Source organism: Podarcis erhardii (genome assembly GCF_964252035.2).
Source record: "Podarcis erhardii genome assembly, chromosome: 1".
In the NCBI taxonomy this organism is placed as follows: Eukaryota; Metazoa; Chordata; class Lepidosauria; order Squamata; family Lacertidae; genus Podarcis; species Podarcis erhardii.
In genome coordinates, this window is record NC_138497.1 from 128,625,211 (window position 1) to 128,645,810 (window position 20,600).

The 20,600-nt window shown below is 44.8% G+C and overlaps 1 protein-coding gene across 5 annotated transcripts in view; it reads left to right on the forward strand.

Annotated features, from left to right (window-relative positions):
* The first annotated feature begins 779 nt into the window (after nt 1-779).
* CFLAR (CASP8 and FADD like apoptosis regulator) overlaps nt 780-20,600 on the forward strand; it is a 45,066-nt gene continuing 25,245 nt past the window's right edge. The window contains exons 1-6 of one of the 5 annotated variants that reach the window (XM_081839397.1): nt 780-1,444; nt 6,235-6,358; nt 9,210-9,657; nt 12,973-13,078; nt 17,664-17,799; nt 20,452-20,534. In XM_081839397.1, coding sequence (XP_081695523.1) covers nt 9,302-9,657; nt 12,973-13,078; nt 17,664-17,799; nt 20,452-20,534 — 681 coding nt within the window. In that variant the 5' untranslated portion in view covers nt 780-1,444; nt 6,235-6,358; nt 9,210-9,301. The remainder of the gene's footprint in view (nt 1,445-6,234; nt 6,359-9,209; nt 9,658-12,972; nt 13,079-17,663; nt 17,800-20,451; nt 20,535-20,600) is intronic. The other 4 variants (XM_081839398.1, XM_081839396.1, XM_081839399.1 and 1 more) reach the window with 4 other exon arrangements.

A 20,600-nucleotide genomic window follows, 5' to 3' on the forward strand; every position in this document is an offset into this window, starting at 1 on the left:
GTACCACTGTATTATTATTGCCCCTTCTATGCTCAGTGACAATTCTCAAGTATTATTGTTTGGTACCTTGGGTTCCTTTGGGAGGGATAGATATAAAAACAGTGTGTCTACAACTGCATCATCATCATTAATTAGCCGCCCATCTGGCTGGGTTTCCCCTTGTAAAGTGCTTCGAGTCCATTGATGTTTTTGGTTCCTGGGTTGCATCCTCTCCTCCTCTTTTGCTTTAATTTGACTTCCGTTGTGGTTTGTGGGAGGAAAAAGCTCTTGCAAAGTAACGAATTTCAGGCAGCGAGGCGGAATCTATCTAAAACCGGCAAATAAAATTCTAATACCTTCCAAAGGAGGTTATATATATACATACATACACACACACATATACACATCCATATATACATTGTTGTTGTTGTTTAGTCATTTAGTCATGTCCGACTTCGTGACCCCACACATACATATATATATTACATACATATATACACCACACACACACACACACACACACATATATATACACATATATATTCTTGCACATACATAAATGTTGCATCATAAACGTCACTGTCCCAAGCATAACCCTTCCCCAACCACAAACGCAACTACAATCTGTTAAGTTGTGGGTGAACATATCAGAACACACAGCGATTCTTCAAACAGCTCTTGTTTATTCACAGGCCAGAACTGAACTGAAGGGTTCAGCCAGCCTGCTTATATAGAGCTCCACTACAACGCAACTGTAACACTTTCTGCAACTATCCAATCACTGAACGTCACTTTCAATCCCTTATTTGCATATGTGGACCTGAGTGAAAACTATCTACAGTATCTCCCTGCTGGCCCAGGGTGAGAACTTCAGTAGGTAACACAAACCTTCCCGCAACCCACTAAGGAAAGATTGTAACACAGTCCATAATTAAACGCAAAATCGGAACTGCCCATTTGTTCCAAATCCAATTAAAACGTTAATTCAACAAAATGGCTGAACTTGACCCAAGGATACCAGCTTTGAAAAGTCAGTTATTTATACTTTCTGCACCCCTCTAGGGAATCCCAGTGCCCGCCCCCAACCACTGCTTTTGAATGACTCTTCCATTCAGTATTGGCGCGGGAAAGAGGAAATCGTCCAGTTTTGTTGTAGAGGAAGCTCTGGAGCATTTGTTTCCCCTTTTAAAATTTTGTTTGCTAAGCATCAGCGGTCCGATCCGGTTGCGCGCCGTCGGGGCTTCCTTGCGCGTGGGAAGGAAGGTGACTCGCTCTTCTGGTTTGCGCAGGAACTGCGAGCCGCTCGGCGCCACTCCCCAAAAAGGGAGCCTGGCCAACAAAGCTGTTGTTCGTCAGAACGAGTAATGGCGGACGCCGAAGTTTGGAGACTGCCATCTTGAGAAGGGGAAGCCACCGGGGAGCGCGGATCGGGAAGTGAGGTGGTGCGAGTAGGGCTTGCTCAGAGGTAAGGAGCGGTGTCGCCGGCATGGCGCGCTTTGTAAGGCGGTGAGGAAAAGGAACCGCAAGCCAAAACCGGGCTGCTTCTGAAAGTGCGGCTTGGAATAACTCCCAAGTCGTGTGAATGGGGTGGGAGGAGGAGGAGGAGGAGGGATCGGCGCCCGTTTCTCGCGAGCCCATGCAGGCTTACTCGGAAGTAAGCCGCGCCGAATCGCGCCTCGCAAGTTTCCGCGGCGCGTCTCTCCTCTTTGGAGAGGTACCAGCTGCGGCTCCTCTGCTCTCGACCCCATTAAACGTTGGGGATACTTCTGAAGAAAGATTTTGATTTTTATTTTAAGGAAGTCGGCTTGTAAGGAAAGGCTACTTCGAGGGTTAACGTCAGAGCTGCGACATAAACCGCTTTTTATATAAAAAAGAACTGCGTCGGGTGATAACAAGATAAGCGCGCTTTGTGCGCCAAGGACGCCGTTTCGGTTTTGTCTGGCCAAAGTACATACGCATTAGAAGGGCGTTACGCGTTGCCCTGTTTCCGCCAGCATTATTCTTATTTTAAGGGTTATTCCTTAAAGGAAAAGGGAACATCCGAGGCTGTGACGAGAACGGCTTAAGCTTTCTATCTTTGCCTGCCTTCCCCAAGAGAAGAAAGTCAAGGAGACGTTTTTAAAAAACTTCTTACATGAGCTCAGTGAGAGCACTTTCCTGTTGATATCTCCCCCCCCCATAATATTTATAAAGTTTCATACAAATACAACACATACTATAAAACCAATGAAAGAAAAGAAAAAGAAATAAAACAAATATAGCAAATAATAACCAAAAGTATAACCACAAACACATAGACAGTAAAAGTTAATTAATTAGTTAAACTTCCAACTTCATAAACATATTGCTTGACTTCCTCTAGTCTCTTCCATCTGAATTTCCTTGTAATAATAATAATAATAATTTATTTATCCGCTGCCCATCTGGCTGGGCTTCCCCAGCCACTCTTGTAACTAAATGTAGTAGTTTTCCAATATTATTATTCAAAAAACAATATTCCGATTATAATCCAATTTCTTAACTTTTCTTAACATTCCTATCCTGTTGATATCTTTACCCCAGTGGTTTTGTTGGAAGGTAACAGATCCCTTGTAAGCCAGCGCATAACGATTTCAGTGTGAACAGTTGTTCTGGTCACTTTAATGGGTTTTCAGAAAACTCTCACGTAAATATGCCAAGAGCCAATTTCAACACAACAGTAGCGATGCAGTGGCAGGAATGCATAGCAAAGCGACAAAGCAGCCTGGAACCCTAATTCCAGATTCATTAACTTGAAGTGGTTTTTGAAAAGGCACAAAAATCCAGTTATTTACAATTAAGCCCGTTTCTGATAGCATCCTTTACTGTATTAGCTTAGATTGCAGAAATGAATGATTGGAACAAGTGGGTAGGCAAAAAAATTCCCCCACCTGCATAACATTTAAAGGATTTAGGTATGGAGGTTTATTTTCTACCAGACAGGTGTCTATTTGGAGTTTCCTGTATGAATCATAATTATATTCAAAAGCAAGCGTTTTCCCCCCATTCACATGCTTGAAAGAGCATGTGATTACATACGTCATTTTGAATTATTAGTTATTTCCCCTTTAGCCTGGAGTTCTTGTGAGTTTTCCAGAGGAAAGCCCCACATCCTAATTAGCAACAGAGGGGTTATATGTACATCACATAGCCTCCCCCCCCAAAAAAAAGATTAATGGAAATTGTAGTTTACCCCTACCATTCCCAGCACCTTTCAGAACCTACAGTTCCCAATGTTGTTTTTAAGGTGTGTTTGCTTTAAATCAGGCATGTTCAAAGTCCGTGTCAGGGACCTAATCCGGCCCACCGGTCGGTTTAATCTGGCCCCTGTGGCAGTCTATTTCCTGGAGTAAAATCCTAAAAAAACAACTTCAATCCTAAAAGAAGCTCAACAAATCCAACCCTAAAAAAAGGTGGGTCGGCCCCCATGGCCCTTCGCTTCATCAGAACTGGCCCTCTTTGAACAAAGTTTGGACACCACTGCTTTAAATATATTATTTGTACATGACTGAGGAGGAAAAATCCAGCTCAGTCAGGAATTGGGTGATTTGCAGTAGATCACCAACAAGAGTGTCTGACTCCCAGTTGTCTAGAAACAACAAAACTGTCAAAGTTGTGACTTTCTTCCAATATTGACCTCCAATTTCTGGCCTGAGCATGTGGTTCCTGAATTCCTAACATACGTCCACTCACTGAACCACTATTTTACACAAAGTACATCTCGCAAGCCTGAAATCTGCCCATCCCCGAACTGTTTCTCCAAGCCACTTTGGTGTAGCCAGACCTCCTCACTGGTCAAAAGATGAATTGGAGCAGCTGTGGAAATTACATACCCATTTGTTTCCATACGAAATCCAGGAAATGGAAGAGTCCACCTGTTCCTTTTCCAGGATCATGTCCTTCTTCTTCTTTGGGGATCACTCGTAGTCGAGTAAGATTGTCTTCCATAAATACGGTCTTAACAGTGAGTCCATAAGTGACTGTGGAGGCCAATTCTGGATCCACACTTCCTTCCAGAGTGGGGACATAGGTTTCCAGGCAGGAGTTGATCACGTTGAGGGTTTGCCAAGCGTGCCTTCCTCTTAGCATGTTTCTCCCTTTCGTCCTGAGTTTGAGCATCTTCAAAGCCCATGACACCTTTGGTAAAGGAAGTTATCCAATTGGAGTGCTCACAGGCCAGTGTTTCCCAGTTGTCTGTGTTTATACTACATTTTAAAAGATTTGCCTTGAGAGAGTCTTTAAACCTCTTTTGTTGACCACCAACATAATGCTTTCCATTTTAAAGTTCGGAATAGAGTAGTTGCTTTGGAAGACGATAATCAGGCATCTGAACAACATGACAAGGATCATATTGTTGTTGTTGTTTAGTCATTTAGTCATGTCCGACTCTTCGTGACCTCATGGACCAGAGCATGCCAGGCACTCCTGTCTTCCACTGCCTCCTTCACTTTGGTCAAACTCATGCTGGTAGCTTCGAGAACACTGTCCAACCATCTCATCCTCTGTCGTCCCCTTCTCCTTGTGCCCTCCATCTTTCCCAACATCAGGGTCTTTTCCAGGGAGTCTTCTTTTCTCATCAGGTGGCCAAAGTATTGGAGCCTCAGCTTCACGATCTGTCCTTCCAGTGAGCAGGATCATATTACTTTAAATTAAAGTAGGAGGGGGTAGAGGAGAGAGAAACCAGGAAGTTTCAATAGGACATAATGGCTACTAATCTGGAATTATTATTACTCGTTAATTGTTTAGGCTTTTATTCCGTGAGAATGTGACCCCCTATGCGCGACACAGCAAGCCAAACTATGGTTTTCCAAGCCTGCATGAACATGTAGGCTCCCAGAGAGGAGCTTTATGGGACTTTATTCGTTTGCAGTCCTTTTTACTGCCACCCTGAGATAATTTTGTAGCTAGTGAGGGAGGCGCTTAACCATGAATCCCACTTCACACAACACACTAAGCCAAACTTTGTGTTAGCTCCACGCAGCACAGCAGTCTCATCATGCCATAGATTGGTTTATCCTGTCAGGTGACCTACCGTATTTTTCGTCCCATAGGACGCTCCGTCCCATAGGACGCACCTAGTTTTTTGGGGGGAAAATAAAGCAAAAAATTTTTTTCTTTATTTCCCCCCCCCCCAAAAGCAGGTCGGGGAAACCGAACCAGGTCGAGGAACGGCGCTGCACCTCCCTGCTGTCCCCCGAGCTTGTGGGGCTGGCCAATGTCTGCCTCAGGCGGCAGGCTGCTATCCGCAGCGTGGGGAGCCCTGCGGGGAACTCCTGCAGGGCTCCCCACGCTGCGGATGTTTGCCCGGCACGCCGGGCGCTCTGCTTTAAGGCGCCAGACGCTCTGGGAAGCAGGCTGCTATCCGCAGCCTAGACAGCCCTGCCAGACCTCCTGCAGGGCTGCCCAGGCTGTGGATGTGTTCCCGAAGCGCCGGGCGCTCTGCTTTCAGTGCGCCCGGCGCTCCGGGAAGCAAGCTGCTATCCGCAGCCTAGACAGCCCTGCAGGAACTCCCGCAGGGCTGCCTAGGCTGCGGATGTCTTCCTGAAGCCTGGAGAGCGAGAGGGGTCGGTGCGCACCGACCCCTCTTGCTCTCCAAGCTTCAGCGAAAGCCTGCATTCGCCCCATAGGACGCACCCAGATTTCCCCTTCATTTTTGGAGGGGAAAAAGTGCGTCCTATGGGGCGAAAAATACGGCAGTCCCGCGACTGTTTAATGTTTAAAACTTCCTCTTATCTTTAGAACTCTAGACTCAGCGGGGAACCCGGAGCTACACAACTGTGGAAGAATTGGTTATGGATGTCTTAAAACAAATAGTCACGCAGCAGGAATACTATAATGGTCACCAAATAAGACAGGAATTCCCCAACTTGGCATCTGTGGGTACTATGCATTTTTTGTTTCATTTTTTAAAAAGGGGGATTTAGAAATTTAAGCATTGTTGTTTTTTAATGGCAGGTGCTTCCTTCATGGATAGAGGGGCTTTTCAGGTATGCTGGGTGTGTTTGTGTGAGAAAAGGAGAAATGTATATGTTCTCTGCCCCTTGGCTTCCTTATTTGTTTTGCAAGAAAATACATCAAGGGGGATGACTGATTTTTAAAAGTATGCATGTGATGTGCGGAATGTCGTTGACATGACTTTCTTCTTCGCTGAGTGTAAAGAGTGGTATTTCCTGTGGGAATAATGTTTCTGATCAGATAATGGAGAGCCCACATCCTCTGTCATTCTTGGTCCCCCAGGAGCTAATTTCAGGACTGAAAACATTATCTGGACAGCCGATACAGAAGGCTTTAATTTCTCAGGACTTTTGCCCATGAGCAGAAGGATCCAGCCAGCTTATGAACAGGCAGTTTTAATTTCTAGGTAGGTTTGATTTGTCATGTCTTTGCTGAAATTTCGAAGAATATTCTTTTGGTCATTTGTATCCTATTATTGGGCTTAACCGGGACGTGGGTGGCGCAGTGGGTTAAACCACAGAGTCTAGTACTTGCTGATCAGAAGGTCGGCGGTTCGAATCCCCGCGACGGGGTGAGCTTCCGTTGCTCGGTCCCTGCTCCTGCCAACCTAGCAGTTTGAAAGCACGTCAAAGTGCAAGTAGATAAATAGGTACCGCTCCAGCGGGAAGGTAAACGGTGTTTCCGTGCGCTGCTCTGGTGAACCAGAAGCGGCTTAGTCATGCTGGCCACATGACCCGGAAGCTGTACGCCAGCTCCCTCGGCCAATAAAGCGAGATGAGCGCTGCAACCCCAGAGTCGGTCACGACTGGACCTAATGGTCAGGGGTCCCTTTACCTTTACCTATTGTTTGTTTGGGCTTAACCTGGTCTTTGGATCTTCATAGGTCATTATTGGGAAAGAGGCTGGGTGTCTCTTAAAATGCAGTTAGGTCCTTCTTTGATTCAATATGATTCAATTTGGGGGAAATGCTGTATTTCGTAATAAATGGCAAGATAGATATGGACTGCAGATTTTATGCTCTCTACTGGTAGTGGGAGTGCACATTTAATGTCAGAGCCAATGGTTCTCTGATCAAAACCTCTGTAGCCTGCATAAATCCTATTCAGTACTTTATTCAGAAATGTATTCAGTGGGGCTTCCTCCAACATAAAGATAAACCGTAACCTTAGGCTTACGGTTGCTTTATTTGAAATTTTCTGAAATTCTCTTTCAGAGTAGGTCTTCACTGTACTCCTTTTCACCGTGGGAAGAGCATACTTTTTATTTCATTTCATTTTGATCCTGCCCTTCCTTTAAGGAATTAAGGCAGAGTATCTCACCCCCCCCCTTTTCCCCTCATGAAGAATGCGGATTTGAACCTGACATGTGCAGTCCAAAAGTCTTATTTGTTGATATTATTTGGGGAAAAGAGAGTCTGTCCCTTTAAGACTCCCATCATATCCCTCTCAAACCCTTCCTATCAGTGCTCTTGTGTATCGGGCAGTCATTCCAGGTATAAGTATTTTGATCCTTGGCATTCTTCTTCATTGTCTCTTTGAATTCTTTCTGCATCGAACCTAGGAAAATGTCATAAGTGCACAAGCAGGAAAATCCTCCCTTCTTTTGTGATAAATTGGCAGAGAATGGGTTTAAGCCAGGCTTAGGCAAACTCCGGCCGTCCAGATGTTTTGAGACTACAGTTCCCATCATCCCTGACCACTGGTCCTGTTAGTTAGGGATGATGGGAATTGTAGTTCCAAAACATCTGGAGGGCTGGAGTTTACCTATTCCTGGTTTAAGCTATAGTAGCTGCCACTGAATTCAACATGTCCTATTGTACTACTGTATTTTCTTCCCCCCTCCATAATTTTTATATGCTTTCAGTTGGAAGGCACTGCAATTATTATTATTATTATTATTATTATTATTATTATTATTATTATTAATACCCCACCCATCTGGCTGGGTTTCCCCAGCCACTCTGGGCCACTTCCAATAGAATATAAAAACACGATAAATACGTCAAACATTAAAAACTTCCCTAAACAGGGCTGCCTTCAGATGTCTTCTAAAATATAGTTGTTTATTTCCTTGACATCAGCTGGGAGGGCGTTCTACAGGGCAGGTGCCATTACCAAAAAGGCCCTCTGCCTGGTTCCCTGTAATCTCGCTTCTCGCAGGGAGGGAACCGCCAGAAGGCCCTTGGCACTGGACCTCAGTGTCCGGGCTGGACAATGCAGTTAGGGTTATTTGGAGTTCCTAGCGATAGCATGAAAAGCTTTTAAAATAATATTTCCATATTGCTGATGGTTTAGTGTTCACTGGCACAAGTAAAAGCTGAATGAAAACTATTTTTCCCTCCAGAAGACATGGCAAAATGTAAATAGCAATCTTATGCGTACTTACTCCAAAATAAGTCTCACGTGTTTATGGGGTTTACGCTCCAGCAAGTTCTTTTTATTGCAATCCTTTACCCACTTTATCCTTTACCTGGGTATAATAATAATAATAATAATAATAATAATAATAATAATAATTTATACCCCGCCCGTCTGGCTAGGTTTCCCCAGCCATTCTGTGTGGCTTCCAACAAAGTACAGTGGTAACTTGGGTTACATACACTTCAGGTTACATACGCTTTAGGTTCCACACTCCGCTAACCCAGAAATATTACCTCGGGTTAAGAACTTTTTCTTCATGATGAGAACAGAAATTGTGCTCCAGCGGTGCGGCAGCAGCAGGAGGCCCCATAAGCTAAAGTGGTGCTTCAGGTTAAGATCAGTTTCAGGTTAAGAACGGACCTCTGGAACGAATCAAGTACTTAACCTGAGGTACCGCTGTATAGCATTACTCTGCAAAAGACTGAGCTGCCATCGCCTCACTAACCAGCCTTAAGGAACCCACTTTCTCTCATGCTTAGCCCTCCCCACCCCTTAGAATAACAATAAAAAAAGACTTCAACTGTGTGGGAGTAGTTTATCGGAATTTAACTTCTCTGTTTCAGCGTGTATTTTTTGACTAGTTTGCTTCCTCTTGGGCATTCCAACCGGTGCGATTGATAAAATTTTTGGTGTGAACTGGGCATTCCATTTTTACATTCAGTCTGAGTCTTGTGCAATCAAGAAAAAAGCAGGTTTTTACAGAACTTCAGCCGTTCAAGAGCCAAGCTTGACCTAAGGATTGCGGTTGATGAGACAACAAACTTAAGTGTGTCTTGGGTACAGTTCTGTACATTGTGTAACTCTTGGTCTTTTTTTTCTCTCTTCTTCTTCATACAGCTTTTATTTTTCACGTTAAAGACCCGAAAGCAAAGCCCGGCTGCTGGAGACCAAGGGGAAAGGAGGCTATTGTGTTCAGAAGAAAAAGGCTCATGACTTGGCTTTCTTGTTTAGGAAACACGCACGACTTTTTAAAGGGACAGGGGCTTGTGATGACACTTCCCCAAGTGCCAGCTGTCCTCCTTCACCGAATCGAACAGGAACTGGACACGGAGGAAAGGGAAACCATGCAATATTTGTGCCGAGATCTTGTTCCTGACGTACCTGCAGCAGAGACCCGGAAACTCTTCGTGGCTTTGAACGAGAGGGAGATACTGACGCTCAGCACTTTGTCTGAACTCCTGTACAGACTGAAGAGATTTGACTTGCTGAGGAAAGTCCTGGGGACTGGGAAGGCATCTGTGGAAGCCAATTTGTCTCAGTTTCCCCCATTGATACCAAAGTACAGGTGAGTTCAGTGCATCGGTTTCCTCCGTGGCTAGTGATTTAACATTCACTTTCCTCCGCGGCTAGTGATTTAACCATATTCACTTGGCTGTTTCATTTTTTAAAATATAATAATTTTTATTAATTTTAACATATGAATTATGATACATACCACAAAACGTCACCACTTATACAATCTTTTTATGGACTCCCATCAGCACCTCTGATGAGCCCCCGTTTTAACCACTTCTTATGCATTTCTTAAATTCATATTGCCTTTAATTATCTTAACTAATCATCCTCCCATTTATCCATTTTTGCAGTAGTTTCAATTCACCTCACAAAACTTCTTGCAAACCTACAAACGTAGTTTGATCATCACTATTACTTTTCAAATAGTCTGTAAATTTACACCAGTCTTCTGTGAATTTCTGGTCCCGCAAATTTCGAATCCTTCCTGTTAGTTTGTCTAATTCTGCATAGTCCATTAATTTCATCCTCCATTCTTCTTTCGTCGGTAATTCTTCTTGCTTCCATTTTTGTGCTAATAATATTCTTGCTGCCGTCGTTGCATATAAAAACAGCTTACATTCTTTTCTATTTATATCACTTCCTACCATGCCCAGTAAAAATGCTTCTGGTTTCTTTATGAATGTATATTTCAGCATTTTTTTTCATCTCATTATATATCATTTCCCAGAAGCTTTTCACTTTTTTACATTCCCACCACATGTGATAAAATGTTCCTTCTTTTTCTTTACATTTCCAACATTTGTTGCTAACTTTATATATTTTAGCTAATTTAACAGGTGCAATATACCATCTATACATCATTTTCATCACATTTTTTTTGGCTGTTCCATATTTAAACATCAAGACAGATCAGATGGCAGTATTTTGGTAGGGCTTCAGCATATATTTTGCAGTGCCGTATTCTTTCCTCTTCTCTCTCCAGAGGAAAACATCCAGATTAAATCAAGATAGTAAATCAGATCAACGCCATGCTTTCCAACTCCCATGTGGGCATGAAATGCGAAGAAGGGGCAAGTGGGTTCTGTCCCCGTGTCCTGTGTCATCCACCACAACCCCCGCCCAATGCATGCCAGGAAACAAACCACAAAACAGAATTTAGATAACCTGTCTCGCCAGACTCTGGCTTATGTCAGCAGCGCTGTAGCAGGAGCAATTCAGGAGCTTTTGAGCAATGTGCCTTGGTTTGTTTCAAACTATAGTTTTAATGTGCTGTGTAAACCAGACCGCTGTGAGGGGGAAAGAATGCCTTCTGCTGAGTCAAGAGCGTTAATATTATTATTATTATTATTTATTATTTATTTATTTATTTATTTATTTATTTATTTTATTTGTTGTTGTTGTTGTTGTTGTTGTTGTTGTTGTTGTTGTTGTTATTTATATCCCGCTCATCTGGCTGGGTTTCCCCAGCCACTCTGGGCAGCTTCCAGCAAAATATTAAAATACAATACAGTGGTACCTCGGGTTAAGTACTTAATTCGTTCCGGAGATCCGTTCTTAAGCTGAAACTGTTCTTAACCTGAAGCACCACTTTAGCTAATGGGGCCTCCTGCTGCCACCGCGCCGCTGGAGCACGATTTCTGTTCTCATCCTGAAGCAAAGTTCTTAACCTGAAGCACTATTTTTGGGTTAGCGGAGTCTGTAACCTGAAGCGTCTGTAACCTGAGGTACCACTGTAGTCGGTTAAACATTAAAAACTTCACTAAACAGGGCTGCCTTCAGATGTCTTCTAAAAGTCTGGTAGTTGTTTTTCTCTTTGACATCTGGTGGGAGGGCGTTCCACAGGGCGGGCGCCACTACTGAGAAGGCCCTCTGCCTGGTTCCCTGTAACTTGGCTTCTCGCAGTGAGGGAACCACCAGAAGGCCCTCGGCGCTGGACCTCAGTGTCTGGACGGAACAATAGGGGTGGAGACGCTCCTTCAGGTATACTGGACCGAGGCCATTTAGGGCTTTAAAGGTCAGCACCAACACTTTGAATTGTGCTCGGAAACGTACTGGGAGCCAATGTAGGCTCTGTATTGTGTACACGAGCCTTTGTCAGACTTCCATCAGCCCCAGCCATCGTGACTACTAGAGATGATGGGATTTGGAGTTTTAAAACAACCAACTTGGGGAAGGCTGGTCCAAGCCGACCAGAAGTGGCTTTTCAGATAGAAGCCTGTTCCAACTCTAGCTGGAGATGTCAGGGACTCTACTTGTACATGCAGGTATATGACTTCTTTCTCAGTTCCACTTTTCAGCTTCTCAGTGTCTCCCACGCAGCATTAAATGAGCAGCACATTGTGCTCCTTCATTATTTCTTTTTTAAAACTGCAAGGCTAAGAAGTACTCAGTTTTTCAGGAGCTCACCTGCCTGAATCACTGACCTGGACTTTGCCGTGCCTCCTGTTTCATGTCAAAGCAGCTTCTTATTCAGATACAGGATAGGGCAACTTCCTTCAGAGGTGAGAAATTCTGCCACAAGTCTGCATTGGCAGTGATGAAACACTCCTGTTATATTCAGTGCATAAATACAGCAGAAATCCACTCTCAGAATGGGTACCCTGGACTGACAACAGCCTATATTCATTCATTCCTTGCAATTCACCGTGCAGTCCTGTGCATTTCTTCCTTCGGAAATAAGTCCAGTTGTGTCCTTCTACTCCCAGAAGGTTGTTTCCTCCAGCTGAGCTTTCCATGAACAGAATGGGGAAGACGGGTGATTTTTTAGCAAACTTCCCCTTTTTCCTGCAACTTCCTACACTGTTTCAAAGGATCAAGAGTAGCTCAGGAGAGAAGAGGGAACCAGCCAAACCACTCTCCTCCAATTCCACTCACTGCATCCAAGAGATTTCCATGAGTGAAGGATCATAACCCATTGTGTTTAATTCCCCTAGTTAAATGTTTTTGGGACAGCAGGTGGAGAATGATTGTTCCAGTCCATGAGCATAAATACTGTACAGTGGTACCTCAGGTTACATACGCTTCAGGTTACAGACTCCGCTAACCCAGAAATAGTGCTTCAGGTTAAGAACTTTGCTTCAGGATGAGAACAGAAATCGCGTGGCGGCAGCGGGAGGCCCCATTAGCTAAAGTGGTGCTTCAGGTTAAGAACAGTTTCAGGTTAAGAACGGACCTCCGGAACGAATTAAGTACTTAACCAGAGGTACCACTGTAGTGTAAAAAAGCAGGGTGTCTTTGTGTGTGCTTAAAAAATTGGTTCAGGAAGGAATTGTGTGTGGTGTGGGAAATACTGACTGACCCAGTCATCAAGAGAAATGGGATTGTGAATTAATTTCAAATGGCAACTCTCTGTGTTTGTGCGCAGGGTGCTAATGGCAGAAATCAGCAAGGAACTGGATGAAGAAGATCTGCGTTCCTTTATGTTCCTTATGATGAACGATACATCCTATGGGAAGACAGCAAAAGAGAAGGTTTGTTACCTCTTTCTGAAATCCTGGAGCTTCACAAAACTGTGAAGCTTAAAGGCCTCCTTTGTGTGAAAAGCTGCGTGCTTCCTTTTAATGGAAAGAGAACAGATACTCGGAAGGAAGGAAGTTTGAGGGGGGGAAACCTTGAGCGGTGTTTCCCAAACTTGAGTCTCCATCTGTTTTTGGACTACAGTTACCATCACCCCTGACCAACTTCCAGCTAGGGATGATGGGAGTTGTAGTCCACAAACAGCTGGAGACCCAAGTTTGGGAAACCCCGAATAATAATAATAATAATAATAAATTTTATTTATATTCCACCCTCCCCAGCCGAAGCCGGGCTCAGAGCGGCTAACAACAGTAAAACGATAAAACATCATTTCATTTTAAAATTAATTCCAATCAAATTAATGGCAACCATTGGGCTAGAAGTTCTGTGAGGATTGCCAAAGGAGGGAGTCAGGCTGTGCCCTGGCCAAAGGCAGAACAGCTCTGTCTTGCAGGCCCTGCGGAAAGATGTCAAGTCCCACAGGGCCCTAGTCTCTTGTGACAGAGCGTTCCACCAGATCGGAGCCACAGCCAAAAAAGCCCTGGCTCTGGCTGAGGCCAGCCTAACCTCTCTGTGGCCTGGGACCTTCAGGATATTTTTGTTTGAAGACCGTAAGTTCCTCTGTGGGGCATACCAGGAGAGGCGTTCCCGTAGGTACGAGGATAGCTCAGTGTGGCCCTCCAGGCCTCTCCCCAGCCCTTGGCACTGTCATCAGTCCTACTGCACATTGCCCTCAAGTGGTTTTGCCGGTGTGGAATGCCAGGTTGCAACTGTGATAATGCCTCTTGCTTGGCTGATGAAGAGACGTAGCTGTGTCAAAAACCTTCTGGATATTGCACAGCTGGAATGTAGAGTTCTTTGCCAACGTAAAAGTTCCAATTTCCAATTAAACTTTTTGTTCAGAAGGAGAACAAAAAGGGAAAACAACAGGAAAACAACAACAACAGTAACCATAAAAATCATCGGGCACAGACATGCAATAAAACCATGCTCACGGCTACTAAAATTATATGTTGCATATAGAATAGAATAGCAGAAGATTCTCAGGTAAGATGTGCCAAATTAAATATCCGAATCACCTTTGCAGTTGACCGCTATTTTGTCTAGTTCCTTCCTCCTGATCTTCTTAACTGCCAAGCGCGTAGAGTGCTACTTTATAAGTAACAAAGTCGTCGGTGTTGCTCAGCAGCCATTTCACCCTTTCCACCCTATTCAAATGTGTTCCATTCATAAACAGGGGTTTTATAAGTCGGTCTCTTGGGTCTATATATAACAGGTAAAAAGGTAAAGGGACCCCTGACCATTAGGTCCAGTCGTGGCTGACTCTGGGGTTGCGGCACTCATCTCGCTTTATTGGCCGAGGGAGCCGGCTTACAGCTTCCAGGTCATGCAGCCAGCGTGACTAAGCCGCTTCTGGCAAACCAGAGCAGCGCACAGAAACGCCGTTTACCTTCCCGCCAGAGCGGTACCTATTTATCTACTTGCACTTCGATGTGCTTTTGAACTGCTAGATTGGCAGGAGCAGGGACCAAGCAACGGGAGCTCACCCCGTCGCGGGGATTCGAACCACCGACCTTCTGATTGGCAAGTCCTAGGCTCTGTGGTTTAACCCACAGTGCCACCCGCGTCCCATATATAACAGGTACTGCTATAAATAATGGCACAGGTCTTCGACACAGGCTTGTCCAAACAGACAGAGTCTCTCTTCGTAATGTACTTTGGCGTACCGTCCATCCAGCACTGCTGAGGGCATCGATTGGAATTGTAGTTCTGTAAAAGCAGTTCTTAGTGCGGCAACTGGGAGCTTTGTCAGGTATCCCGCTCGGGCATGCTCCGTTTTGATAAGTGGGAACCATGGTGAGCTCTTGCCAACGTAAGTGTTGCAGCTGTTGCTCTGCCTGGTCCCATCCACCATTGGCAATGTGGCCCTTGGATGAATACGTTTTTCTACTTTGGTGATCAGGGCAGAATGAATAAATTCAGTGGAACAGAAAGATCAGGATAGAAAGCAATGGGGCTAGTATTATAATGCCCTTTCAAATGTGTGGGTGGAAGAATCATCATCAATCTTTTTATGGTCCGAGACCCAACAAATTGTTACAAAGCAATACACAATTCATACAGCCTACCTCCAGGTTAAACAAGCATTTTGTTCAGAATATAGGGATCATTGGTTCTTGCAACCACCGATAAAAACTTTGCCACTGCTAATGTTCTAGCATTTGTCCGGTCTTCCAATAGGAACCTGACACAGTGAGCCTCTGATTTTCCCGGGGAAGGTACCAGCAAGGGTAATATCAGTTCAGCCCTGGCTTGCTCATATTTTGCACAGTGCAACAAAATATGTTTTATGGAATCGATGTCTTGAGCACACGAGCAAAGTCTTTCCCGGTAGGGAACTCCTCTCAACCTGCCATCCAACACTGCAGAAGGAAAGACGTTTAGTCTGGCTTTGGTGAAAAGCCTTCGATAGTTTGGTACTGTCAGGTTTTTAATGTAAGATGTTAACTTAAAGACATGCCCATATTGTACTCCTACTGCCAGCGGACTACAGACTGCGTGTGATCGAGATCGCAAGTCACTGTGTGCATTATCCCATAATCTTTGCTTTAACGTCTTTAGGGCGCCTTCATAACCCAGGTAATACAGTTGGGGGGGGTGACAGACCAATAGAGGTGGCTTTTTTAGTCATGGTGGAAGAATCTGTTCCCACAAAAGTCAAATACATTAACGGGTTTGATCAGACATTGCTGTAAACAGCTTTTGGCTTGGCATGTCCCAAAGGCAGCAAAGCCCATCATGTTAAATTCAGCAGAGAGCATCATTCTGTCATTCCAACCGGGTACCAAATCCAGACAGCAAAGGGCAATGTGGAAAGGCATTGGGTGGCTGCCTTGTCAACTCATGGGTCTTTTTTTTTTTTTTTTTTGCCTTCCTGGAATTTCACAAAAAATGTAAGCACCTTTTCATAGGCATTCCATGTAATAACACACTTCTAAAAACAACAACCCTGATTTGCTTGTTTCTAAAGCCGGTTTTCAGTTGCTTGTTTTCTCTGCTACATGCTCTGAGGAATTGGAGCAGAGCAAATTCAAACTCTAAATGACTGAGTAGAGAAAAGAAAGAAGTTGTCTGTTCCTCTTTCTCTTTCTCTTTTCATCCATCCCCCACCCAAGGGTGCTGTTAATTGTGCAGTTGTTCCTGCATTGGGATTTTGAAAGTATTGATCTGTGTCTCACAAGGGGAATATCAGTATTTACATTAGTTAGAATTATGTCTCATATGTATATGAGATATGTCTTAGATATGAGTCAAGAGTTCTGTAGGTGACTGAGCAGGGGAGAGAAATGAAAATCATTCATCTGAGAACTTATTTTGGTTGGTCTTGCAAGAGCTTCAGGCTCTCTTTCAGCTCTCAATGTGATAGCTAACAACACTTCTGCAATCCGTTCTCCCACCCGAAAGTTTCTTCGATGAGGGCCCTTTTTGATCCAGTAGATTAAGGGAACCTTGGGCCCAGGGCTGAATGTGGCCCTCCAAGCTTCCATATCTGGCCCTTGAGCGCTTTTGAAGGGCTGAAATATGTCATTTAACACTTATAATGCCTCTTGTTTGCCTGGGTGGTGTGAATTTTTGTAGAAACTTTGTTTAGTCGTTTAGTTGTGTCCAACTCTTCGTGACCCCCTGGACCAGAGCACGCCAGGCACTCCTGTCTTCCACTGCCTCCCGCAGTTTGGACTAACTCATGCTGGTAGCTTCGAGAACACTGTCCCACCATCTCGTCCCCTGTCGTCCCCTTTTCCTTGTGCCCTCCATCTTTCCCAACATCAGGGTCTTCTCCAGGGAGTCTTCTCTTCTCATGAGGTGGCCAAAGTACCATAATTCAAAAGCATCAATTCTTCGGCGATCAGCCTTCTTTATGGTCCAGCTCTCACTTCCATACATCACTACTGGGAGAACCATAGCTTTAACTATACAGACCTTTGTTGGCAAGGACCTTTGTTGTAGAAACCTTTGTTGTACGGACCTTTGTTGTAGAAACTAGCTTACTGTAAATACTGAACTGTGCTAGCTTACTGAACAAATGAATGTGGCCCCTGGAAAGCTGTCCAGAAAGCCAAGTAGCCTTTGAACTGAAAATGTTTCCCTACCCCTGCTGTAAATAAAAGTCTAGGGCTTTCCATATAAGATTCAGGCTCAATCTCTGCTCAGCAGTAAACTCACAGTGTTGGCAGCTTTGCGCTCATGCCACCGTGTCTTGGACTCAGTTCCTCATCTGTAAAACGGGAAAAATCTACTTTGCAGTGTTTTCAGATGGGCAGAGTAATATTTTGCGCTTACTCGCAAGGTAGCCTATGTAGGAAACGCTAGTGCCAGTGTTGGTTGTACACATCAACCAAAAAGAAAAAAAAAAATTATGGCCTCTGATATATTGAAATAAAGCATATTGTTTCCCATTTTGTTTCTCTGGCCTACTTGCAAGTTGGATGCATACTGCTTGGTGTGCCGTTTTATACATTTGTTCTAATTCTCTAACAGACTTTCCTGACAATTATAACTGACCTTGAGAACCTAGACCTGGTGTCTCCTAGCCACCTAGATTTACTGGAAGATTGCTTCTTGCACATGCGCAGGAGAGATTTGGTGAAGAGGATCCAGAAGTTCAAGCAGGAAGGTAAGGCTGCGAAATAATTTTAACGTTGAATAGAGTATTAAAGAGAAATTGAACATGACGTTCTTGGTAGGAGCTGTAGCTCAGTGGTTGGCCACTTGCTTTGTGTGGGAAAGCGTTTCACTTGGGTATTCCCAAGCAGGCATTGCAACAACAATAATCCCTTGCAAAGAATCCTGGGTAGTTTAGCACGCAGAGCTACACTCCTCACCTGCCAATGGAATGACCATGACAGAGAGTTAACTCATTATTATTACTATTATTATTATTAATAATAGTAATACCCCGCCCATCTGGCTGGGTTTCCCCAGCCACTCTGGGCGGCTTCCAACAAAATATTAAAAATACAATAAAACACCAGACATTAAAAACTTCCCTAAACAGGGTTGCCTTCAGATGTCTTTTAAAAGTTAGATACTTGTTCATTTCCTTGACATCTGATGGGAGGGCGTTCCACAGGGTGGGCACCACTACTGAGAAGGCCCTCTGCCTGGTTCCCTGTAACCTCACTTCTCACAGGGAGAAAATCGCCAGAAGGCCCTCGGAGCTGGACCTCACTCTACAGGCTGAACGATGAGTGTTACTATTGTCAAGGAGTAACACAGTCGCCTCTACAGCTCTGGATACCTAACCACACCAATGTAGCGTTGCGGCAGCTACCCAGGCCTGCAACTGGGAACTACTCCCCCTTCACCAGTTTATGTACCTTCCGACGGGCTGTGTGCACGTTTCCGAAGACTACGCCTGCATAGAATCTGCCACTGCTCTCCTCACGTCTCTCCTGGTTCTGCGAGGCAGTGGTGCAGGAGAGGGTGGGAAAGCACCCAACCCTTCTCTTCTCTTGCCTAGCCTGTCTCTTCCTCCTCTTCCTCCAGCTCTGAGGCTTCCCCTGCCCCTGATTCTTGCCTCCTGGCTCATACAGGTCTCCACAAATCACTGCCACTCTCTTCCGAGTCAGACTCTAGCTTCCTTTCCCCTGGTGTGCACTTGTTCTGCCAGTCCCTGACACCACCACTGTTAGCAGTTCCCAGGATTATTGAGGAGAGAAGTGCTGTTTAAATGTAACGCCTACTGATTTTCTCAGTTAAAGGGTAAAGGGACCCCTGACCATTAAGGTCCACTTGTGACCGACTCTGGGGTTGCGGCGCTCATCTCGCTTTATTGGCCGAGGGAGCTGGCGTACAGCTTCCGGGTCATGTGGCCAGCACGACTAAGCCGCTTCTGGCGAACCAGAGCAGTGCACAGAAACGCCGTTTACCTTCCCGCCAGAGCGGTACCTATTTATCTACTTGCACTTTGACGTGCTTTCGAACTGCTAGGTTGGCAGGAGCAGGGACCAAGCAATGGGAGCTCACCCCGTCGCGGGGATTCGAACTACTGACCTTCTGATCGGCAAGTCCTAGGCTCTGTGGTTTAACCCACAGCACCACCTGCGTCCCTCAATTTTCTCAGTTACTGCTCTCCAAATCTACCACCAGAGGGGGCACTCATATGATTAACACAGGGTTCAATTTGGGAGAGGCATTCTGAGTATCGTGAGTCCACCATAGTGTCGTTTACCAGTTCAGAAGTGGGGAAGCAACGAAGGGCACTTTGTTGCTTGTTGTTTAGTCGTTTAGTCGTGTCCGACTCTTTGTGACCCCATGGACCAGAGCACGCCCAGCACTCCTGTCTTCCACTGCCTCCCGCAGTTTGGTCAGACTCATGCTGGTAGCTTCGAAAACACTGTCCAGCCATCTCTTCCTCTGCCGTCCCCTTCTCCTTGTGCCCTCCATCTTTCCCAACATCAAGGTCTTTTCCAGGGAGTCTTCTTATCTCATGAGGTGGCCAAAGAATTAGAGCCTCAGCTTCAGGATCTGTCCTTCCGGTCAGCATTCAGGGCTGATTTCCTTCAGAATGGATAGGTTTGATCTTCTTGCAGTCCATGGGACTCTCAAGAGTCTCCTCCAGCACCAGAATTCAAAAGCACCAATTCTTAGGCTATCAGCCTTCTTTATGGGCCAGCTTTCACTTCCATACATCACTACTGGGAAAACCATAGCTTTTACTATACGGACCTTTGTCGGCAAGGTGGTGTCTCTGCTTTTTAAGATGCTGTCTAGGTTTGGAAGGGCACTTTATTTATTCCTTTAACGCAAAGTCTTCCCTGATTGTGCCAAACCTGAGCATTTTACATTTTATGGAAAGGGTGCAAGGACCCCCAGTTCTGTAAAGGGAAGACGGGTGTTTTTTCCTCCTCTCCTTCTGGGAAGAGGGTGGGGGCACAGTTTTAGCAGCATGGGCCAGTATGCTGTTTGTTCACGATAGGCCATGGCCCAGGGCCATGAATGACCCAGTCTTAAAATGTGTTTACTCAGAATTAAGTCCCAATGAGTTTTAAGTTCCACGCTTAAAAGTGTTAAGAGACAAAGCACAACTGGATTATAGGGGAACATTGCAATTAGACTGCAGATTGATTACTAATCATTTGATGATTATGGAGCTAAATAGAAATTAACTGCAAGGACGTGCCACGAAGGATGTGTGCTTTGTTACAGTAAACAGTAAAAAAATTAAATCAAGCAATGGATAAGGCTGGAGTAGAAAGTTATGCTGCTAGGGAATTATGACTGTTTATATCATTTGTGAGAGCCTGTGTTCAATTTTCATCTCCAGAGCATGCCATTGGCACTTCGCCTGTATGTGCTAACAGACTTCAGGCATCATTTCCTGAGCTGTCCATTGCTGATCCTCTGGCGGTGAGTGTGAGTGAACCCAATGCACTGAAATGGTTGTCCAATCATGCTTTTAGGAGAAAGGATGGT